Below are 25,162 nucleotides of genomic sequence, written 5' to 3'. Positions count from 1 at the left end.
GTCCTCACCAAATTACCTGTCACAGATGCACCCATCCAAGACAATATTTGTAGGAATGACCACTGCACAGTCCTTGTGGAGACAAAATTCAGCCTTCACACTGAGGACACCCTCCATCATGTGCGGCACTACCATCATGCTAAATGGGATAGATTCAAAACAGATTTAGCAGCATAAAACTGGGCATCTATGAGGCACTGTGGGATATCAGCACCAGCAGAATTGTATTCCATCAAAATCTGTAACCTCATGGCCTGGAATATCCCTCACTGTACCATTACATAGTGGCGCAGTGGCGCGCACCGCAGCCTCATAGCTCCAGGGACCCGGGTTCGATTCCGGGTACTGCCTGTGTGGAGTTTGCAAGTTCTCCCTGTGTCTGCGTGGGTTTTCTCCGGGTGCTCCGGTTTCCTCCCACAAGCCAAAAGACTTGCAGGTTGATAGGTAAATTGGCCATTATAAATTGTCACTAGTATAGGTAGGTGGTAGGGAAATATAGGGACAGGTGGGGATGTTTGGTAGGAATATGGGATTAGTGTAGGATTAGTATAAATGGGTGGTTGATGTTCGGCACAGACTCGGTGGGCCGAAGGGCCTGTTTCAGTGCTGTATCTCTAATCTTAAAAAAAAAAAATTAACATCAAGCCAGAGGACCAACCCTGGTTCAATGAGGAGTGTAGAAGAGCATGCCAGGAGCAGCATCAGACATACCGAAACATGAGGTGCCAACATGGTGAAGCTACAACACAGGACTATATGCTTGCTGAACAGCAGAAGGAGCATGCTATAGACAGAACTAAGCAATCCCACAATCACATGTTCGGTTCAAAGCTCTACAGTCCTGCTACATCAAGTCATGAATGATGGTGGACAAGTAAACAACTAACTGGAGATGGAGCCTCCATGAATATCCCCATCCTGAATGATCTCGAAGCCCAGCACGTGTGCAAAAGACAAGGCTGAAGCATTTGCAACCAGCATGGTCTCGATAGGCTGAATGGCCTTCTGTGTCATAATGTCTCTATGACCATCTTCACCAGAATTGCCAAAATGGATAGTCCATCTTGGCCTCCTCCTGAGGTCCCCAGCATCACAGATGCCAGAATTCAGACAATTAGATTCACTCTGTGATATCAAGAAGCAGTAGAGTGCACTGGATACAGCAAAGGCTCTGGACCCTGACAATATCCCGGCGGTGGTACTGATGACTTGTGCTGCAGTACTAGCTGCACCTCTAGCTAAGCTGTTACAGTGCAGCTATAACACTGGCATCTACCTGGCAATGTGGAAAATTACCCAGGTATGCCCTGTCCACTAAAAGCAAGAAAAGTCCATTCTGTCCAATTATCGCCCCATCAGCCTACTCCCATTCATCAGCAAAGTGAAAGAACGTGTCGTTGACAGTATTATCGAGTGGCATTTACTCACCAATGACCTGCTCACCAGTGTCCAGTTTGGGTTCCGCTAGGGCTACTCAGCTCCAGACCTCGTTGCAGCCTTGGTTCAACAATGGACAAAGCTGAATTCCAGAGGTGAGATGAGAGTGACTGCCCTTGACATCAAGGTAGCATTTGACTGGGTGTGGCATCAAGGAACCTGAGAAAAACTTTCAAATTGCTGGAATATTATCTAACACAAAGAAAGGTGGTTGTGTTTGTTATAGGCCAATCATCAGTCCCAGGACATTGCTGCAGGAGTTCCTCAGGGCAGTGCCGTAGGTCCAACCATCTTGAGCTCCTTCATCAGAAGAGAGGATGTTCGCTGATGCAAGTGAAACTGAACACAACCCCTAAGATATTGAAGCAGTCTGTGCCACCTGCAGCAAGACTTGGACAACATTCGAGCTTGGGCTGATAAATGGCAAGTGACAGTTACACCAACCAACTGCCAGGCAATGACCATTTCCAACAAGAGAGAATCTAACTATTTCCCCCCACCCCCCTTGACATTTAACCACGTTACTATCGCGGAATGCACCTCCATCAACATCCGGGGGAAGGGTGGGGAGGTGGTGGCGGGGGGGTGTCGCCATTGACTTGAAACTTAACTGGAGCAGCCACATAAATACTGTGGCTACAAGAGTAGATCAGAAACTAGGATTTCTGTGGCGTGTAACTCAACTGACTCCACAAAGCCTTTCCAGCATCTACTGAAGGCACAAGTCAGGAGTGTCATGGAATACTCTCCACTTGCCTAGATGAGTATCACTTCAACTCTCAAGCAGCTTGACACCATCTGGAACAAAGTAGCTTGCCTGAATGGCACCCCATCCACCACCTTAAACATTCACTCCCTCCACCACCAGTGCACCGCAGCTGTAGTGTGTACCATCTATTGGCCTAGCCAGCAATGCCCACATCCCCCGAATGAATAAAAAAATTCACTGCAGCAATTTGCCAAAACTTCTTGGACAGCACCTTCCAAACCCGCTACTGCCTAGAAGAACAAGTACAGCAGACTGAGAGGACCAGCAACAGCTGCAAGTTCCCCTCTGTGTCACGCACCATCCTGACTTGGGAATATATTGCTGTTATTTCTTTGCCGGGTCACACTCCTGGAACTCCCTACCAAACAGCACTGTGGGTGTACCTACATCACGTTCACTGTAGTGGTTTGAGAAGGCAGCTCACCATCTTAAGGGCAATTAAGAATGAGCAATAAATGCTGGCCTTGCCAGTGACGCTCACACCCCATGATTGAATAATAAAAAAAAGCAACACACTAAAAGTATACTTAACGATTCTGTTAGCAGTAATGTTCTATAAGTGACTAATTGTTTAAAGGGTCTAACTGATGCTTTCTTTCAGATATTGATAAAGTTATGATAAATCTGAAAACTGAAGAGTTTGTTCTGGATGCTTGGGTGTTGCAGTCACTTCAGCAGCTCATACAGTGGGTTGGCGATTTTGTGCTATACTTGCTGGCTAGTCTGCCAAATCAGGTGAGTCTAGCCCTAATATTGGGCTGTACATTTGAAAATAGTTTTGTCAAAATAGGCTTTTGGCAAGGAAGAGAGATTTTGTCCAAACTATTAGGAAATCTTCCTCTTTCAAGATTAGACCTATCCAACTGCTTTTAAAGTTGGGCTACATTGTTCAGCCCATCACCAATGATTCTGCAGAACTATATCAGTTCATTACACAGGATGTGCTCTCTTTTCTACATGTTTGAGAGATTTCTGTTCTAAATGGACATTCCCTCAGTACAGCACTGCCAACAATGAGCAGAAGATCCACATTAACCAGGTGAAACCGTTCCTGCAATCACAATTCTTGATGGGGGCAAAACCAGTGATTTATTTTGCTGCTTTGGATAAAGGTTAAAGTACATTCTCTAATGGGTGTTGCACTACTTTTACTCATTGTACACCAACCTTTACTGTATTCCAAATTTTGTATTTTCTTTTTAAAAGAAAATCATTCCTACACTTTGCTTATATTATAGCAAATCCATTGAACAGGATATGTATTGCCTGTTTTATTTGGTTTGACCCATCTGTTAATTAAATATTGGATAAAATATTGGAAGATTGAGGAAAACTTGCATCATGTTAAAATGAGCAGCTTCTGCAGTTTTAACTGTTTGCAGCACATCTTTAGCTCCTATGCTTCTTGAATTCTTGCCCAAAACCTCATTCAATATTTGAGTGTTAAAAAAATACACAACACACAACCCACTGCCCCCATTTAGGATGTGCCTCAGAATAACAAATGACAGGTGAGGGGTATGCAAAAATGTCCACTGTCAGGCTACCTCAAACCATTAATGTCCAAAGCATTAAATGTGTGCAATGCTGCCCAGTGTCCAAATACTTCTTGAACGTTTAGATTTGTATAACAATTCAGTATACTTATATTATGGCTTAATGTACAGTAATTTTAATAGAGAAGGAAGGAGGGTAAGTAGCAGGACAGTTGGGATAGTTAGATTGATAAGTTACAGTGGTCTCCTGCAGCTTTACTATTAGAATTAGAATTAGAACATTACAGCGCAGTACAGGCCCTTCGGCCCTCGATGTTGCGCCGACCTGTGAAACCATCTGACCTACACTATTCCATTTTCATCCATATGTCTATCCAATGACCACTTAAATGCCCTTAAAGTTGGCGAGTCTACTACTGTTGCAGGCAGGGCGTTCCACGCCCCTACTACTCTCTGAGTAAAGAAACTATATTTCCTTAGAGAGTCGGAAAGAAATTTGCCAGTTTTTCCTCATTCCAGGAGGCTGCATGACTAAGGAGAGCAGGTTACATAGACTTGCATAGAATGTACATTACATAAACATACCATTCAGCCCAACTGATCCATGCTGGTATTCCTGCTCCACCTGAACCTCCTCCTAACCTCAACTACTCTGATGGTCTATGAGGCTGACCGTGTCTGAATGTGATGGGTTTGATGGGCCAAGTAGTCTTTTCCTGTCCTGCTTTTCACAGAACTGTTACAGCATGTTAGGAGGCCATTCGGTCCAACGTGTCTACACCAGCTCTCGGAATGAGCAACTCGCCTAGTGCTATTCCCCCTGCCTTCTCCCTGTAACTCTGCACATTCTTCCTTTTCAGAGAACTGTCTAATTCCCTTTTGAATGCCTCGATTGAACCTGCCTGCACCGCACTCTCAGGCAGTGCATTCCAGACCTTAACCACTCGTTGCGTAAAAAAGTTTTTCCTCATGTCGCTTTTGCTTCTCTGACACATTTCTTAAAATCTCTGCCCTCTCGTTCTCCGATCCTTTCACTAGTGGGCACAGATTTTCCCTATCTGCTCTGTCCAGACCCCTCATGATTTTGCATACCTCTATCAAATCACCTCTCAGCCTTCTCTTCTCCTAAAGAATAGTCCCAACTTCTCCAATCTAACTTCATAACTGAAGTTCCTCATCCCTGGAACTATTCTCATGAATCTTTTCTGCAGTCTCTCCAATGCCTTCACATCTTTCCTAAAGTGCTGTGCCCACAAATGGGCCCAGTACTCCATCTGAGGCTGAACTGGTGTCATATACAAGTTCAACATAGCCTCCTTTGTTCTTTTACTTTATTATATGGGAAATGGGGGCTAATTTTAATGTACTTAGCACAAACTGGTAGCCATTTTTAGTACGTGTACAAAACCTGATTGAAAATTATTTTGGGGGGACACTAGATGAGCAGAGATCTGGCGCAATAATTTTTTCTGACTGGGTATAAAGTGGACTTAACCATTCATTGGGCACAAATAATTGAACCTTCTATCTACTCCACTTCTTGCTGTAGTGGTGGGTCCTCATTGTAAGGTGTTTTCTTTGTCAGGGTGCTCAATAATATTCAGACAGGTATGATGGTATTTTTATGACCGAGGCCAGAGGAGTGCACTATTTGTTCTAGTTCCACTTCTCCATAGGTCACAACATATATTTAAATCTTCCCACTTACCAATACGGTCAATCATGTACTCTATTTTCCCCAGAATAAAACATACCAAGCAGGTTTCTTTAATAAACAACAAAATTACCAGTTTATTATACAACAAGTCTTAACCAGTAATGAAGTAAAACAAACACACAAATCGAAATCAAAGCCCCATATCCTAGCCCATATCTCTCTCACTCACACTCACACGCCAGTTAACCGGAAAAATAAAAAGGATTGTTGTTTATAGTGCTGTTCCAAAAAAACAAAAACACCCGGGCAGAAAACTTGGTCTTGGTTTTGGTTTGGTGTCCCAAATGCATATAGACGACCGTCACTGGGATCTTCCTGGCACAGTTCTTTTACAGGTGATGTTGAAGATCAGTTTGGGTAGGCTTTCCAAGAAATGCAGCTACAGAGGCTTCAGTTTGGTCTTACAGTAGAAATGTGGCAATGAGGTTTCAGCTCCCACACATTCAACATGCAGGGTTTCTTCAAATACAGTTGGAAATAGGAAACTGACGCACTGTATGCAGGGTTTCCTTTAAAAAGAGAGAGCAGGGTAGTCAAAAAACAACTGACTGTTGTAACAGTTCAAACTGAAACTAAAAACATTTCAGAAGTCAGGCCTCCTGACCTCTATAAATCTTGACCTGTCACTTCTTTGTAAACATCTCCCCAAGTCTAACACAACTCATGCTGGGTGATTATCTACAAACAGCTGCCTTCCAGTAAGGCTTGTTTACAAGCCAAATCCAGGAACCTTCTGGTGACTTCTTTTAAAAAAAAAACACAAAGTTCAGCATCTCTTCAAGATTCCAGATGAATCCATGTACATAATTCAACTATAAGTCCTGAAAAGATTTTTTTACAAATAAAAGCACTCTCATAACAGTATTCAAGACTTATCATTACTCAAATGAATGTATATTTTGTTAAAGCCACTCCCACTTATACAAGGAAAATTATACACTTACCTAGTATTCTTTATTTTTTGATCAATTTTCGTAATTGCCAGGAGGCCTTTGAGTCAGGTCTCCCTTTTGTGCTGTTCCAGTGACCTCAATTATAGAGCACAAAAGACTCAAACGCAACTTGTCAGAAACCCTGCTACTGGCAGAGAATGCAAATTTCTCAGATGATAGTATCCTGAGGTCAGGTGACTCTGGAGCAGCTCATGAGCTTGCCAGAAGTCACAGCTCCCTGTTTTTAATTGTCAGTGGGAATCTGGGGTGGGTGTGGGTTGTGGGGGTGGGGGGGGGGGGTGGGGGCGGTAGTTCTTTCCCCATACAATGTCATCAGAGCAGTCCAGCAGGGAGGGAGAGAATGCTCAAAGGTCACCAGGCAGCATTAAATTTACGCCACAAAAATAGCAACAAAATACTGGAAAGAATATATTGTGAACAAACAGTCCTCCGTCCCTACTTTGTCTTTTAACACCAGTCTGTAGGTTTGTGTCTTACTGATGTCTTGATCTCTATTTTCAGGGCTCTCCGGTTCGCCCAGGATTTAGTTTTCTCAGAGATGGTACCTCACTTGGTATGCTCAGAGAACTAATGGTGGTGATCCGAATATGGGGTCTCCTTAAACCTGGCTGTCTGCCAATATACACTGCTACATCAGACACCCAGGATAGCATGTCCCTGCTCTTCCGACTACTCACCAAACTCTGGCTCTGCTGTAAGTTCAAATCTCATGCCGGCATATTCAGTCAGGTTTATTCAATTTGTTTCTGACTGGGGTAGAAGCAACTTGTAAGTACTATTTGTATAAGATTGTGTTGTGGATGAGGATGATCATCTGTAAACATTAGATGGAATAATTAGCTGTTTTCTAATGTTAGATAAAAATTGATATTCAAATAAAGCGGGGAACCCAATTAAGGAAATCTCTTTAATCCAGAAAAGTATTGAACAGTTGTTTAGGAGCATCAGCTGCTTAAATGAAGGACTGGCTAACTACTTACTGTTGCATCATGTCTTGTCATGCTGTAGTTGTAGTGTGTTTTTCGCAGATTTGTTTTGAAGTTTGCTCAGTTACAGTGTAGTTAGCCAAATAAGTAAAATTGAACTTTTTTTTTACAATTCACATTTCTTACCTGATGGAAAGCCACAAACTTAATTGTGGTATATTGTGTTTCCTCAAGCAGATATTAATTTACAGTCCTCTCTATAGAAATAATTGAGGCAGTAACTCAATACTGAAATGAGATCTGGTCATTCAAGAATAAAATGCTTCAGGTTGAGGTCTTACAATAGCTTTACCTTTTGACTGTTTTGTGAAATACACTCTGCAGCTTAAAAAAAAAAGTAGTTCTGAAGTTTGTGAAAGGTATGGTACTTTGGAGTAGTAGATTGTACGTCCTTAGTTTACTCCTACCCAGGCTGATGTGATGAAATCGTGCTATGTGAAGTGACTGAGAGTCTGATCAATGCATCTAGTGAGCATTGGCTTACAGCACAATGGATAGCAGAAACAAAGTTGGTATGGGCTAGCTATGATGTACTTAAATCTGAAGTATTCCTTTAACTATTAATAAATTAACTATTGTGGACCTTTGTGATTGTTTCACTATACTTGAAAACTTTAAAACTAGAACTCAGCCAGCCAGTTCAAATTTAACTATTCTCAATTGGGATACATGTGGAGGGCACGTCCACTCACTGATCTGACACATGGATGAGAAGAAATGGTGATCAGTAATCCCAGTTCTTGCCAATTTTGTTTATTACCAAGCTTTGTATGGCTGTAATCAAAAAGGATATTTCTCTTGCCTGGTAGCTTATGCTGCCTTCCAACCAGTTGGCTACAGCTTTGAAACCCAGGGTTGCATGTCACTCAGACCTCCCTGTCACCATTATAGATTCTGGGAGAGGCTTTTCAATGGGAGCACATCACTTGTTAATGTCCAGTCTTTTGCAAAGGAGAGAGGGGAAATAAGTCCAAACATTTATGAACTATATGACTAAGACTAAAGTTTGCTTTGCATCAGCCCCAGCTGATGGGGTCTGCATAGCTGATCACGAGGTTTTCTTCATCTTGAGTTCTATAATAAAGTTTTCCTTTTTTGTTTTGTTTCTCTCGCAGCAAGTTCACAATGTAACTGATATTGAATGTTTTGAATGCACAGAAGACCCCCCCATTTGAGGCTTAATAAATTCATACAAAGTTGTTACCTTTTGATAAGTTTAACACATCTCCTATCAAACCTTTTTTCCAGGTAGAGATGATAACCATATAACTGAACCTGATGACAATCTGATTGATGAATGTTGCCTGCTTCCCAGCCAACTGCTTGTTCCCAGCATGGACTGGCTGCCAGTGAATGATGGAATTATTGGCAAGTTACAGAGCAAACAGCTACTAAAACTGCAGTTTGGAAAGCCAGTCACTGTACCCAGTCACTTTGCAACCCCTCAGCTTGATATTTTTGCAAGGTAATTGTCCTGTCTTGCTTGTTAAGGCACTATTGGTTCTTCTGACCATGTTGAGTTTGCTGCAGTGCCATTGTGAATTGCCATTGCAAGCTCCAATATGTATAAATCTAGTAATTAACGCTGAGGAAGTCTCCTTGAAAACAAATTGTTAATTTTATGTTGACTTTCTGTTGATCTGAAACTTATTTTCTTATTTACCTGCTTTAGTGAGTGTTCATTGAACGACTGCCTTGGCAAACATTGGGCTGCCTGGGAGCAAGACCCGCAGGTAGCAGCAATGGTCAATGAGATCTTTGCATTGTAAACATTTTCCTTGATTCCAGTTGATGCTGTTATAAAGGTTGGGAGAGAAACTCTTTCCCCCTCTTCCCCCCCCCCCACAAGGACGATCTCCTTTTGCCTGCTCAGAAATGGTACATCCATCATGGAATATTGCACTCCCTACAAATACTTTTTCAAAATGCTGAGCATGGTGCGGGATAGATATTGCAGTCAAGGTTCAATAACTGAATGTTTCTTTGCCACAGTGTTAGAAACATGATGGGCTGAATTTTATAGAGCTCTCAACGTCGGGAACTGTGGCGAGGGGGGTAGGGGGCGAATGAATATCGCTATGGATAAGGCCTGATCCCGACGCCAGCAGGGCCCGGCCCGATCTCAACGGAGGCGGGGAGGCCTCATGGCGGTCCCCCACCATTCGGCGACAGGACCATGATTTCCATAATTAAATAAATTGACCTACCTGAATTAATGAAGGTCTTGCCGCCTCCTGATTTGCCGCACCGATCTTTGCTCTGGCACTGCTGTGCATTCAAATCCCCTTCCGGGGTAACGTGGCGTGACACCTGTGGGGAGGGGGGAGGAGGTAATGTCCTCCGTGCAGGAGGGTGGGGAGCGGGGTCACACTTACCTGATTGGTTGAGGAGGTGATGGGAAGGAGTAAAGGACAAAGGTTCTGAACTTTGGGGGGTGGGGGGGGGGGGGTGGCGATGGAAGGTCGTATATTCACGGTAGGTAATCTGGGGGGAGGGGGAAAGGGAAGGAATGATATGTAATATCATGGGGGGGGGGCTGGTGGAGAGGGCATGGAAAGATGTTTTTATTCATAAAATAACTGGCTCTTTAAAAATGTCATGTCATTTAGGGCTCTGAGCCCTTTAAAAAATGATGCTGGCGCCTGTGCAGTGGTGCTAGACGCCTTTGCCGGGGACAGCTTGCCTGCCCCCTCCACGTCATCACCATGCTAATGAGCCGTGGTGTTTGGAATCACGGCTTCGCAATGTGTGCCACGTGTGTGTGGGCCACCGTTTTTTTTGCCCGCCACGTATTGCAGCAGTAGGCCTATGGAATCCAGGTCAATGAAGCTCAGTGTCCCTTGCTGGAGGGCAGCCACCTTTAGTAAACATTATACTGATAAATACATCTGCAGTCATGTTCAGAATAAATATTGAATCCCTTTCATTGGTCAACCTGAGCAAAAAGCTGAAGCATCATAGCAGGTTTAAACTTTGATCTTTCACATAAATCATAATGGCCTGATAGGATAGAATGTATTATGCCATCAATGTCTTAAGTATTTCTTGTGAATACAATTACTATACTTTCAACTTCACACTATGTTTAGATCACCAGGGTATCAGAAAATAGACAACTTAAGGCGACTTAATTTAGGAGTGTGCCCAACAGAAGAAACTAAATCCTGCACTAGGTAAGCAACAAATAAATGGAAGATAACAGTTTATGTAAGATATCGACTTGATCATTGTCCAATTGCAAGCTACTGGTGTAGCTGAGCACCATTTAATGTCTGTACCAATGTACTTGATGCACTTGCAATGGTACAGGATGGCTGCTTCAGTTGTATGTATCCCTTTCTGTGATGTGTCACTCTTAACATTGTAATGAAGTAGAATTACTACATGTTGAGTAGCCAACTAGATCTTCCCACATTGCTCTAACCGTGAATTTGTCTATTTGTAATGATCTCCACGCACATCATCAGTTTGGTGACTCCTCTTAGCTCATCGACAAAATCTGAGTTAATGCCATATAGCAAAAGCACTGCCCATCTGCAAGAGATGTGTTTATCCTGAAGTTTGGTGTCTCAAGGTTAGATTGTGATAATTGAAACTTTCTTCTTTTAAATAGATGTGGGTGCAACACCATGCTGAAATCACCAAATAAGTCAACTGCAGTTAAACAATGGGAGCAGCGGTGGATTAAGAACTGTCTGTGTGGGGGACTATGGCGCAAAGTCACCATTAGTCTATCCTAAATCATTTTTGTTACATGGAAAAGTAATGAAGATATATGCATTTGAAGATATCCATTGGGAAATTATTGAAGGTCAACTTCAAGGTTTCAAAAGACCAGCTGTGTACATTGCCTGTAATTCAGTCAAATATTTTCTAAGAATTTTAGTAGGATTTCCATTATAATAAATGGACTTTTTTCATTAAGTGCTTAGTTTTTTTTGGTTGTTTTCTAATGACTGTTTCATTTTTCTCTTTCTCCCCCTTACTTTTTCCCCTAAGGAAATTGACAGTTTCACTGGGTTATGGTTTTGATGTGTGCCAGTTACCTTTTTGCTCAGGTCTCCATTATTGATATGTGACCTATACAATGACTGTTAGCAGGTTATTCTCCTGTGGGTGGCATTACAGCCAAGCCCAAGACTTGCACTGGTACTTTCAGTAGGAATGGATGTGTTTGGGAGAGGGGTTGGTGGCAATTACCTTGTTATTAGGAGCAGGAACCCTAGAATCCTGGACAGATTTTCCTTCTCTAACCCAGGGACTCTAAGTAAAGGATTCCAAACAGATGAACGTGGAAAGATTTGAGATTCTGAAGGTGGGGCTGCATTTTTTCATGAAACTCATTCAAGACTCAAAGGACTAATAATTCCTTCAGACATTTTAAGGATGAATGATTGAAACATTTTTCATTATTTGGATTAACGTGCTTAGAGAAAAGCCCCATATAGTTTCTGTAACTTATCTTGAGCAGCAAGAGGGTTTTAATCTGTTTCCCCTCCTCAATTTTGCAGAAGTCACATGTCTCTACAGTCAACTGATTTGGAGGCTCAGATAATCTGGGTTAATTGCTATTGCTGCTGCTCTGTGATTTGTTGTTCTGTGTTAGTTTGCTGTCTGACAGTCGAGCTGCTCTTCCCAGCAACCTGAGCACTCATTAAAAAAAAACGGCCATCAGTTTCCAGTTAGACATCAGAGGCCTTTTTTTGTGTGAGGCCTTTCACTGAACACTAATCAGTGGTTATCAGGAAAGGGTAAAAAGCTCTAGTTATAAGATGCCATCTGCTACTTAATTTGCAGATTTGCTCTACAATTTTTGTAACCCATGACAAAACCTTAGAAAGATGTGTACAAAAATTATTTAGGTAATTTTTAGGATTTTCGCATTTTAAAATGATTTCAGAGCAACAAGTCTGAATTTGCTTAGTCTTTCATTACAGAATGTTGAGTAATGTGCCTAGTTTTCTCTGAAAATCAATTGGCAATTGCACCACTTGCTCAGTCTCAGTCTCTCATCCATGAAACACCATGCAAACTATTTGTTAAAGCCTGGGTAAAATATTGTTTGACAATAATTTGCCAGTATAAATTTAAAGCTGTGTTGTAGATGGCTATTGTATACAATAGAATACCTACACACTACTAAGTTCCATTATTCAGTGCAGTTATACAGGAAAGAGAGAGTTTTATTTTCAAAACAAATACCCCTTTCCCACCAAAAAGTTATACATAACCACAAGATTTGTTATTTAAAAGCATGTTTTCAATTTACATTCAGAATTGTACAGGTTATTTGAACTGAGGTTAGACATGTTTACTGACCTGAGTGTTGAGGATTCTATGAATACAAGTCCAAAGACTGAGAACCCGCTGCAAAACAGCTATGAGTAAACTTGAATTTCTGTCTGTCTGATTGTCTCGACAATCTTAGCCCAAACTGCACAATAAGACTGAAACTGTATTGCTCTGCAGTGGTTTGTGTGAATGCTGCTCACCTCTTGGGGTCTCTGGAGTATATTTTTTGATAGTAAACAAGTTGCTTGTGCCTGTTTTTACTGTAGCGGTGTAAAAGACCAAACGGTAGAATAGAATAAACATTCCACCTAATTGGGAGATTGAAAACTTAGGATGGCTAGAAGGCACTAGCACATTGGGATTTGAGTTAAAATCTGTTGGTTTTTACCGATGAAGTTGTACTTAAGATACAGACTAAAATGATATACATGGTCCAGACCTAGTTGATAGTTAAGTCTCAGCCAGTGACATGTCGTATACATTCCCTATCTCTTCACTACACACTTGCTGTGCATGCCCACTTCACAGAGTTGCAATGACGTCACCCCATAGTTTCTGTGATGATCAAGTAAAGAACAATGTTTTTAGTAATGGACAAATTGCTTATAATATTGATCATTGTTGTTTTGCCTTTGCTCTGTTAAACTGTAATATTGATTTTTTTTCTTTGGATTTTAGGATCTGTGTTCCTATGTTGCTAATTGAGTTTTCTGCATAAAACAGTGGCTCCAAATTCTTCAAAGTCTTGGCGAGATACACACATCTGGTGGAAATTGGAAAGACTAGACAAAATGGCTGCCCCTTTCCATGAAAGATAGTTCCTGTTGGGAGGTGCAAAAACCTTCACCTGTCAAAGGAGAGAGAAAAAAATAAATTGAAACAGTTCTTTATCTAGTTATGCCAGAAAGGAATATGGCATAAAAGGGAAAAAATTGCAATCTGAATTGCTAATTTTGCTAAACTGATACCATCAGTCCTCCTAATAACCAGTAGACTGTCATGGTTGCATCCATTAAAGACGTGGGAATATTCTTTTGTGAGGTGCCTCTAGAGTGTTCTTCAGGATTGGAACCGCGAGAATGCAGAATGATGTTACAGGTCTGCAGTGACAAAAGCCTAATTTTGTTTTATTAAGGTTAGAAACTTTAAGAATGAACTGCTAGCAACAGCAGCTGTTTCTGGATTAATTGCACAGCTTTTATTTGTTTTTGTTAAATATTTTCTGGTTAGAAATAGCAGTGGAAATACAAATAGAGATAATCAAATGCTGTGTGGGGAAAGATGAATTACTAAGGAAAAGGATGCAGTCAAAATATCACTAGAGGTGGAGGTAACGGATGGGGTGAAAATTGATGGGCATGATGTACTGGAAAAACTGTCTATACTTAGAGTGGACAAGTTGCCTGGTATGGATGGCTTACACCCCAGGTTGCTAAATGAGGTGGGGGTGGAGATAGTGGAAGGGCTTGCCATAATCTTTCAATCTTCGAGATATGGGGGGAAGGGGAGGTTCCAGAGGATTGGAGATTGGCAAATCTAACACCCTTATTCAAGAAAGGGTGTAAAGGCAGTCCTATTAACAGCAGCTGGTCAGTTTAACATCAGTGATGGGTGAATTTTCAGAAACAATAATGAGAAAAAAAAATCAACAGGCACTTGGGGAGGTTTCAGTTAATAAAGGAGAGCCAGCACAGCTTTGTGAAAGGCAGATCATGCTTGACAAATTGATTTTTTTTTTGATGAAACAACAGAGGATGATGTTTAAGGGAATGCAATGAATTAAAAACAAAGTGCTGGAAATACTCAGCAGATCTGGCAGCATCCATGGAGAAAAACAGGTCTGTGACCTTTCATCAGAATGCAATGATTTGTCCATATGGATTTAAGAAAGTGTTTTACAAAGCATTACATAAAAGAGGGGGTAACAGAATTGAGGCTCATGGAATGGGGGGAGGGGGTTAATGTCAGCATGGATTTTTTAAAATCGGCTTAAGGACAGAAAACGAGTCGTGGTACATAGGCAAAGAGTGGTGTTCCCCAACTGTCAGTACGAGGACCACTACTACTTTGGGTTTCGCCAGGGCCACTCAGCTCCTGATCTCATTACAGCCTGGGTTCAAACATGGACAAAAGAGCTGAACTCAAGAGGTGAGGTGAGAGTGACTGCCCTTGACGTCAAGGCAGCATTTGACCGAGTATGGCATCAAGGAGGCCTAGCAAAACTGAGGTCAATGGGAATCAGGGGGAAAACCCTCCGCTGGTTGGAGTCATACCTAGCGCAAAGGAAGATGGTTGTGGTTGGAGGTCAATCATTTGAGCTCCAGGACATCACTGCAGGAGTTCCTCAGGGTAGTGTCCTAGGCCTAACCATCTTCAGCTGCTTCATCAATCATAAGGTCAGAAATGGGGATGTTCGCTGATGATTGCACAATGTTCCGCAGCATTCGTGACTCCTCAGATACTGAACAGTCCATGTAGAAATGCAGGAAGACCTGGACAATATCCAGGCTTAGGCCGATAAGTGGCAAGTAACATTTGCACCACACAAGTGCCAGGCAATGACCATCTCCAACAAGAGAGAATCTAACCATCTCCCCTTGACATTCAATGGCATTACCATTGCTGAATCCCCCACTATCAACATCCTAGGGGCTACCATTGATCAGAAACTCAACTGGAGTAGCCATATAAATACCATGGCTACAAGAGCAGGTCAGAGGCTAGGAATCCTGAGGCGAGTAACTCACCTCCTGACTCCCCAAAGCCTGTCCACCATCGACAAGGCACAAGTCAGGAGTGTGATGGAATACTGTCCACTTGCCTAGATGGGTGTAGCTCCAACAACATTCAAGAAGCTCGACACCATCCAGGCCAAAGCAGCCTGCTTGATTGGCACCCCATCTACAAACATTCACTCCCTCCACCACTGACGCACAGTGGCAGCAGTGTGTACCATCTACAAGATGCACTGCAGCAATGCACCAAGGCTCCTTAGTACCTTCCAAACCCGTGACCTCTACCAACTAGAAGGACAAGGGCAGCAAGTACATGGGAACACTACCACCTGCAAGTTCCCCTCCAAGTCACACACCATCCCGACTTGGAACTATATTGCTGTTCCTTCACTGTCGCTGGGTCAAAATCCTGGAACACCCTTCCTAACAGCATTGTGGGTATACCTACTCCAAATGGACTGCAGCGATTCAAGAAGGCAGCTCACCAACACCTTCTCGAGGGCAATTAGGGATGGGCAATAATTGCTGGCCTGGCCAGTGATGCCTATGTCCCATGAATGAATAAAAGAAAATGACGGATATTGGAATATAGAATAAAATTTCAAAATTTGCTGATGACACCGAACTTGGTGGCGTGGCAAACAGTGAAGATGATACCAATTGCCTGCAGTAGTACATGTATAGGTTATCAGAATAGGTAAACAAATGGCAGATGGAATTTAATACTGAAAAATGTGAGGTGATGCATTTTGGCAGAAGGGATAGGGAGAGGCAACATAGACTAAATGGCACAGCTCTAAAGTGTGTGCAGGAACCTGGGGGTTCATGTGCATAGATCTTTGAAGGTGGCAGAACATATTGGGGTGGACTTTGTGCAGGAGGCAGGAGTATCGGCGCTGAGCCAAAAAGTCAGGGGAAACCCTGCCTCTGCACTTTTTCAGGCCCTTGGAGCAATCCTCTGGTCTTTGGCCATCAAAGACGAAGGAAGTGGGGTCCCTGTCCCTTTAAACACTTAATCGGGACAGGGATCCTTCCCCCCCCACCCCCACCCCCAAGAGGTGCTGGCCAATCACAGGGCTGCAGCGCCACCAGGAATGGTGGTCACTGTCGGTATTGTAGAGGCCTCAGACCCGTTAGATGAGGCGGGGTCGCTGCGGCCGGTCTGGAAGGCCTTGGTGAGGTGGGGTGGGTGTTCAGTCGGCGGGGTGGGTCCAATGGCTCCGGAGTCCATGGGCCTCAAATTGCCCACGAAGGATTATCTCCACCCCAGTCCTCATCCCCAAGCTTACAGGGAGGGTGCCTCATTTCTGAGGCATGCTCCCATGTGGCGGAAGCTGTTCTCCCCCACCCCACCAGTAGATCCCAGCAGCAGCGAGAAGAGGCCCTTAATTGGCAATAAGCCATTTAAAACCCTCAATTGGCCTTTGGGTGGGAAGGCCAATGTCAGCCTATCCTGCCCCCGGGAAGATTGAGTCCGGCAATCCCAGCATAGGTTCCATCGCTCCAGTTCTCTGCTGCCACCTGACGTCAGGCTGGGAACAAAATCCAGCCTTTTGAGAGAGAGCGGTTAGCAAAGCATATGGGATCTTGGACTTCATAAATAGAAGTATTGAGCACAAGCACTGCAGCGTCTCTGCTCCAGCGACCTGGGTTCAGTTCTGTATACTGCCTGTGTGGAGGTTGCAAGTTCTCCCTGTGACCGCGTGGGTTTCCACCGGGTGCTCCAGTTTCCTCCCATAGCCAAAGACTTGCAGGTTGATGGGTAACTTGGCCATTGTAAATTGCCCCTAGTGTAGGTAGGTGGTAGGAGAATGGTGGGGATGTGGTAGGGAATGCAGGATTAACGTAGGATTAGTATAAATGGGTGGTTGTTGGTCGGCACAGACTTGGTGGGCCGAAGGGCCTGTTTCAGTGCTGTATCTCTCTATGACTCTAAGAGCAGGTAAGTTATGCCGAACCTTACTAAAGCTCTGGTTAAGCCACAACTAGAGGACTGCATCCAGTTCTGGTCACCACACTTCAGGAAGGATGTGCGGGTTCTTGAGGGGGTGTAAGGCGATTTACCAGAATGGTTCCGGGGATGAGAGATTTTCGCTATAAGATTAGGTTGGAGAAGCTGGGGTTGGTGGTCTTGGAGCAAAGGAGATTGAAGGGATATTTTATAGAAGTCTACAAGATTATGATAGGTTTAGATAAGGTAGAGAAAAGCTGTCCCATTACCACATGGTGCAAGGACTAAGGGACACAGATTTAAGGTTTTGCGGGAATGTGAGGAAGAACTTGTTTTAAGGCAGTGAGTGGTAATGGCCTGGAACTCGCTGTCTCTGAGGGTGGTGGAAATGGAGACGATCAATGATTTCAGAAGTATATTGGATAGGCCCTCAAGGGAAATAAACTTGCACAGGGTACGGGACTAACGGAATAGCTCTACAGAGAATGGGCATGAACTCGATGGGCCGAATGGCCTCCTAGTGTGCTGTGATGACTGCAGCTGCTGGAACCAAGAAATATCAAATGAAGGAGGGCAACTGGTATGTACGAATAAAAGTATTTTATAGCATCAGATGAGGCCAATTCATCCATCAAACAGCTATGCACTTGCTTGATTTACTTCCTCGGTTTTGGGAGAAGTTTGTAGAACATTTCTGAAAATAAGATAATTGAGAGTTATCAGAGAATAGATTATACTTTGTAGAAGGAACTAACTCAATGGAGTGGACAGCCTTCTCTCATGCTCTGCTTTAAGCTCACTTTGCACAGTTATAGTGACTAACCCCAGGATTGGCTGTAATTTTCACAGCCAGCGTTGGCCGTTCCAACTTACACAAAAACACTAACTCGTAACAACCAGCCTGTACTATTTATATTGAGCCAAGGAATCCGGGGACAGTTAAGTGTATGTCTGGAGAAAACAGATGGGGAGCATGTTAAACTTCAGTTGGTAAGGCTCCCATGTAGCCATTGGTGCCAGTGCTTTCTCTGCAGCAGAGAAGGCATTGGGTGGGGTTGATCTAAAAAGGAAAAGGTCTGTTCAAGTCATGTGGCCTTTGTTGTGATAGTACATTGGTTAGTATGTTAAGATATGTTTGATAGAATGGGTGTAATCATTTGAATGTTTATACAAATATTTCACAGGAAGTGATGTAATATACATGTTGTAGCCATATTGCTCAGTCAGTAGAATGTGTAAGCAGAAGCAAGAAGAAGCCCCCTAATAAAGGTCTATGTTCAACCTCTATGCTACCCTTCAACTTTGTGTTAATCTAGAAAGGGATAACATAATATGATGACTGTGGTAGTGAGGTAACAACATTGATCAGCAGCTGAAAACAAGTCTAGTCGGAAGACCTACCTGAAGTTCTGCGACCAGATCACAGCTCTCATAGCAGGAGTGCAATGGTATGAGTAGAGATTGAAGGCCATTTGGCTGCATCCTCGGCTTTTCCCCGAGATAGCAAAACATAATTAACGGTAGTTTCAGCTGCAGTGATCTGCACTCGTGGCCGACCCCGAAGCTAGGGGCCTTCCGCCTACAAGCTCATAAGCCCACGCGGCAGCAACACAGCTCAGGGGCGTGGCTCCTGCTCAGCTCTGCAGACATCGCAGTTTGCTGTAACTTTTAAAGCAAGGTTCTGCTCTTTGGGGGTAAAAAACAGAGTAGAAGGCTAGGCAATGGCAGCCAGATTTCCAGAGATGGACTGGAAAGCATCTGATGTCCCAGACAAGTTCAACCTGTTTAAGCAGAGGATTGAACTATGCTTCCTAGACCATGAGGTTTTGGATGCAGAGAAGCAAGCTATAAAAGTTAGGATTGGCATAGGAAATGAAAGTCTGCAGAATCAATACATTTGGTTTATCTGATGCTGACCAGAAGGATCAGTTAAAGCTATGAGCATTATTAGAAAATCAGCTTAAGAATAAAGTCAATTTCAGAGCACGCTGCCTGGAGCTCATGCGGTATAGACAGAAAGCCAAGAGCTTGGACGACTTTGTTAACCGATGCAGAGAGAAAGCAAAAGAATGACTTCTTCTGATGCTGAACTCTCGGAATGAATTATGGAGTTGGTTATTGCCTCCACTCCTATTAAGGTGTTCCAGAAAGACGACCTGGAAAAGCAGAAGGGAATTGGCCTGGAGAGCATACCACAGGACAGATGCAGATACAAGGCAATTATCGCAGGTAAATAGAGTTTGCAAGCTTTAGGGTCCAAAATGCCTGTTGGTACAAAATCCAGGGCCCCCAGGCAAAACAAGGTGTACTGTAACTGTGGGCTGTCCCATGCACTGCATAAATTCGTTGGGTTTAATTTCCCTAACATTGGTATCTTAATGAGGACATCCCATGCCTTTCCAGTGTTACACAGTCTGCTTAGAGTGTCCGATAGGACCATCTGACATCACAATTGTAGTCCTGAATCTTGATGAGTAACCTATGGAGTCAAGGTGGTGCACTCGTGAGCAGTTTGCTCCAGATGATCTCCAGCAGCTTATGATCTGTTTTGACCGTGAACTCTTTCCCGAATAAGTATGTGTGGAACCTGGTGATTCTGAAGATTTAAGGCTTTGTTTAGCCTCTTCCGCCCGGCGTACACAGACACATGCAAAGCATGCAGGCTTAGAAGGCACTGGGCTAAACTTTGCAGAAGATCCAGCAGTAAGAAAGCGGGGAGAAGCCAGAGCGGGCGGTGCTCAAAGTCAGAAGTATGCCACCCAGAGGTGAAGGGAGGGGAGACACTTCTAGGCATTTCTCAGAGCATAGACCCATCCACGAAATGGGGGAAACGCCTGATCGAAATGGATGAGGTTTCACACATACTTATGCGGGAAAGAGTTCACAGACAAGATAGATCATAAGCTGCTGGAGATGATCAGGCGAAAACCGCTCACGAGTGCATTACCTAGACTCTGTAGGTTACTCATCAAGATTCAGGGCTACAATTGTGATGTCAGATACAAACCCAGTAGTCAGATGGTCCTATTGGACACTCTAAGCAGACTCTGTAACACTGGAAAGGCATAAGATGTCCTCATTGGTATCTTAATGTTAGGGAAGTTAAACCCAACGGCTGCTGGAGCGAAACACTTTTTCAAATTAGAGGCAAAAAATGGAAGAGTCGCAAGAGCTAACACTGTTCAGAATACCATTTACCATTTGGGCTGTCGGTCAACCAGGATATATTTCAACAGCATATGGACTGGATAATGCAGTGAGTAACTCACCTCCTGACTTCCCAAAGCCTGTCCACCATCTACAAGGCACAAGTCAGGAGTGTGATGGAATACTCTCCACTTGCCTGGATGGGTGCAGCTCCAACAACACTCAAGAAGCTCGACACCATCCAGGACAAAGCAGCCCACTTGATTGGTACCCCATGCACCACCTTTGACATTCACTCCTTCACCACCATTGCACAGTGGCAGCAGTGTGTAACCTCTACAAGATGCACTGCAGCAACTCACCAAGGCTCCTTCGGCAGCACCTTCCAAACCCATGACCTCTACCACCTAGAAGGACAAGGGCAGCAGATGCATGGGAACACCACCATCTGCAAATTCCCCTCCAAGCCACACACCATGATGATTTGGAACTACATCACTGTGCCTTCACTGTCGCTGGGTCAAAATCCTGGAACTCCCTAACAGCACTGTGTATCTACACCCCCAAGGACTGTAGCGGTTCAAGCAGGCAGCTCTCCTCTGACTTCTCAAAGGGAATTTGGGATGGGCAATAAATGATGGTCCAGCCAGCGGCGCTCACATCCCATGAACGAATAAAAAAAAAAGGCTGTGTGTGTATTGCGCACGGTATCATTGTAGTAGGACGCAGGGAAGAACAGCATGACAGAAACCTACACTTGTCAACGCGAAGGTTTGGTTTTCAACAGCCAAGAGCGCTCCATTAAGGCAGATCACAATTTTTTTCGTGCCATTTACTCAAACTCAGGTATCTGCCCGGATCCTGGGAAGATTGAAGACATCCAGTCAATACTGACATTGCAGGGCAAGGTTGCCCTCCAAAGGTGTCGAGGTCTATTCAACTTTGCTGCATAAATACCGAGCTTCTCAGAACACATCTCCACTTAAAGAAAGACACCATTCCTATGGCAGGATGATCACCAACATGCATTCAGTGCTTTGAAACAAGCACCATCAGCCCAGTCATGTCATGTCTTCAATACTATGACCCTCGGAAGGCAACATTAGAAGTGGATGCATTGCAGAAAGATCTCGGTGCAGGTCTTCTTCAAGACAGCAAGCCTGTCACACTTAGTTCAAAAAGTCTGTCGCCAGCACAGTGGTTAACACTACAGCCTCACAGCTCCAGGGTCCCGGGTTCAATTCTGGGTACTGCCTGTGTGGAGTTTGCAAGTTCTCCCTTTGACTCCGTGGGTTTTCACCGGGTGCTCCGGTTTCCTCCCACCGCCAAAGACTTGCAGGTGATAGGTAAATTGGCCATTGTAAATTGCCCCTAGTGTAGGTAGGTGGTAGGGAATATGGGATTCTTTGGCCTCCTTATCTCGAGAGACAATGGGTAAGCGCCTGGAGGTGGTCAGTGGTGTGTGGAGCAGCGCATGGAGTGGCTATAAAGGCCAATTCCAGAGTGACAGGCTCTTCCACAGGTGCTGCAGAAAAATTTGTTTGTCGGGGCTGTTACACAGTTGGCTCTCCCCTTGCGCCTCTGTCTTTTTTCCTGCCAACTGCTAAGTCTCTTCGACTCGCCACACTTTAGCCCTGCCTTTATGGCTGCCCGCCAGCTCTGGCGAACGCTGGCAACTGACTCCCACGACTTGTGATCAATGTCACAGGACTTCATGTCGCGTTTGCAGCCGTCTTTAAAGCGGAGACATGGATGGCCGGTGGGTCTGATACCAGTGGCGAGCTCGCTGTACAATGTGTCTTTGGGGATCCTGCCATCTTCCATGCGGCTCACATGGCCAAGCCATCTCAAGCGCCGCTGACTCAGTAGTGTGTATAAGCTGGGAATGTTGGCCGCCTCGAGGACTTCTGTGTTGGAGATACGGTCCTGCCACCTGATGCAAAGTATTCTCCGGAGGCAGCGAAGATGGAATGAATTGAGACTTCGCTCTTGGCTGACATACGTTGTCTAGGCCTCGCTGCCATAGAGCAAGGTACTGAGGACACAGGCTTGATACACTCGGACTTTTGTGTTCCGTGTCAGTGCGCCATTTTCCCACACTCTCTTGGCCAGTCTGGACATAGCAGTGGAAGCCTTTCCCATGCCCTTGTTGATTTCTGCATCGAGAGACAGGTTACTGGTGATAGTTGAGCCTAGGTAGGTGAACTCTTGAACCACTTCCAGAGCGTGGTCGCCAATATTGATGGATGGAGCATTTCTGATGGTAGGGAATATGGGATTACTGTAGGGTTAGTATAAATGGGTGGTTCTTGGTCAGCACAGACTCGGTGGGCCGAAGGGCCTGTTTCAGTGCTGTATCTCCAAATATAAATAAATAAGCACAAGCAAATTACTCCAATATCGAATGAGAAAATCTAATTTTTATCTTCAGGATCACCAGGTTTCACACATACTTCTTCGGGAAAGAGTTGACCGTTGAGACAGATCATAAGCTGCTGGAGATGATCTGGAGAAAACTGCTCATGTATGCACCACCTCAACTCATAGGTTACTCATCAAGATTTAGGGCTATAATTATGAAGTCAGATTCAAACCCAGTAGTCAGATGGTCCTATCAGGCGCTCTAAGCAAACTGCCTAACCCTGGAAAGGCACAATACATATTGCTCGACTTCCAGGTTGACGAAGTGTGTGCAAGCCTACAGGATGTCTACAACATCGACATGGTGTGCTTTGGTCATCACATGAGAGAGGAGCTCCGGGGAGAGACTTCACAAGACACCGTACTCGGAAACCTGTGGCAGATCGTTGTAGATAACGTGGCAAGAAACTATCCAGGAAAGCCCCACAGATCTGAGAACATATTGGCCATTTCAGAATGAGATGGGCATTTCAAATGGAGTGCTCGTCAAATGACGCCAGGTCCTAATTCTGGTGTCACTTTGGTCTGACATACTTGGTCAGCTCCACTAGGACCACATGGGAATACAGAAGCTGAGATGCCTTGTTCGCAAGTCAGTGCTCTGGCCTTGCATTAGCAAGGACATCGACCAAGTAATGAGGGTTTGTGATGCATGTCAGGAGCACCAAGCCAGACAATACAATGAGCTGTTCCAACCATATAACATCCTGTCTTTGCCATGGACCAAGCTAGCAACAGACCTTGTCACCATGGGCAAGGAAGATCATCTACTAGTGACCAACTATTACTCCAAATTCCCAATTGTTCAAAAACTTCAGGACACGTCAAGTGCAGCAGTAGCCAGCACTGTGCCATCTTCAGCATCTTCTGTGTCCCGATTGAAGTGGTATCGGACAATAGTCCATAACAGTGGGAAACCATTTCAGGATGTGTGATAAATGGGCTATCAACCAACTAATACATGCAAATCTTGGAGAAATCCAGAACGGCCAAGCCTGTGGGTGGACTTTCATAACACATCTATGAGGCGAGCACCGAGGGCGAGTTCAGCCTGCGCAAAGGGGACACGGTGGAGGTTGCCTGCCTGGTGTGGGGGCAGGGATTTGCGTGACCCTCTGGGTGCCAGGCGGTGTGTGGGGTGGACTTGGAGTTGGGGAGCTAGGAGGCTGTGGTTGGTGCAGGGAGTCTGGGGGATGGAAGTTGCTGAGGGTTTTGTCCCTGGCCAGTAGGGGTTTTTGTAACTGGGTTATTGGGTGTTGTTCCTGGGCTATTGGGGGGTTTTTATCCCTGGGTCATTGGGGGTCTTATCCTTGGGTTGTTGGGTATTTTATCCCCTGGCTTATTCAGGATTGTATCCCCGTGGCTATTGGGGATTAATCCCTCGGCTATTCTGGGTTTTATCTCCGGGTTATTGGGGGTTTTTTAATCCCTAAGTTATTGGAGGTTACTGGGAGGTGTGGCCCCCCAATGTGTGGTATGCAGGCCCATCAGCATAGTGCCAAGAAACAGACTCCCAGCTATGGGTAAATAGGCTCACCGCCTTGTGGGTGTATTGGGAGAGAAGATGGCTTCGGGAGTAAACCCCCAACAGAAAATCTGGAGTAGAGTCCCGTAGGCAGTAACCTGTTACTTATCAGGCAGTTTTCCGGAAACTCCTACAGCATAGCTGGTACCAAACAGTACTTTTTTTCCCTTTCCTTTGGACAATACTAGCAATGCCGAAAGGCAGGGTCCTGATGCTTGGGCAACTCAGGGTCTCCATACTATTTGCCCAGGCCTGCGCCCTGCAGAGGACACTCCAGATTCGTGGCTAAACGTTGGCACAACATTGAAGAAACAGTTACCAGTTATATTCATCTGCGCCAACTGTCGAAGGGATTGCAACTCACAAGTCAGCCTCTATAGCCACAACAGGCAGTGTTCAACTCAGAAGTGACATAAACCCTGGGCGCAGTCAATCTTCTTTCGAGACGGCTGGATGCCTACTAACCATATAACATCATCACCCCGATATCCTTGTTCTAATGGAATGGCTGACTTCATGGTCCGGACAGTCATATCGCTGATCAAAACATGCAGGGAATCTGGGCAAGACATCCAGGTTGCGTTGCTACATCTTCGTGCAACTCTGTTAGACTCCGGATTGCCATCACTAGCAGAGATTCTGTTCAGTCAACCAATGAGAACCACTAAACAAGCTATCACCTCACTAAGTCGTCCACAATCACGCGGCTGCTACGAGACAAGACAGGATGCTT

General features: G+C 44.4%; 2 protein-coding genes across 2 annotated transcripts in view; one reads left to right on the top strand and one right to left on the bottom strand.

Moving 5' to 3' along the window:
- The window catches only part of med16 (mediator complex subunit 16), a 54,773-nt gene extending 43,491 nt beyond the window's left edge, over positions 1 to 11,282 (top strand). Inside the window, exons 10-14 of the mRNA XM_068015840.1 lie at positions 2,808 to 2,941; positions 6,874 to 7,066; positions 8,607 to 8,823; positions 10,448 to 10,531; positions 10,972 to 11,282. Coding sequence (XP_067871941.1) covers positions 2,808 to 2,941; positions 6,874 to 7,066; positions 8,607 to 8,823; positions 10,448 to 10,531; positions 10,972 to 11,098 — 755 coding nt within the window. The 3' untranslated portion in view covers positions 11,099 to 11,282. The remainder of the gene's footprint in view (positions 1 to 2,807; positions 2,942 to 6,873; positions 7,067 to 8,606; positions 8,824 to 10,447; positions 10,532 to 10,971) is intronic.
- Positions 11,283 to 12,595: 1,313 nt separating this feature from the next.
- The window catches only part of LOC137351723 (uncharacterized), a 37,098-nt gene continuing 24,531 nt past the window's right edge, over positions 12,596 to 25,162 (bottom strand). The window contains exon 10 of the mRNA XM_068016460.1: positions 12,596 to 13,497. Within this exon, the coding sequence (XP_067872561.1) occupies positions 13,348 to 13,497 (150 nt within the window). The 3' untranslated portion in view covers positions 12,596 to 13,347. The remainder of the gene's footprint in view (positions 13,498 to 25,162) is intronic.

Source organism: Heterodontus francisci, chromosome 36, assembly GCF_036365525.1.
Source record: "Heterodontus francisci isolate sHetFra1 chromosome 36, sHetFra1.hap1, whole genome shotgun sequence".
NCBI lineage: Eukaryota > Metazoa > Chordata > Chondrichthyes > Heterodontiformes > Heterodontidae > Heterodontus > Heterodontus francisci.
Note: the sequence above shows the minus strand (reverse complement) of the source record. Positions and strands in the feature narration are given on the sequence as shown.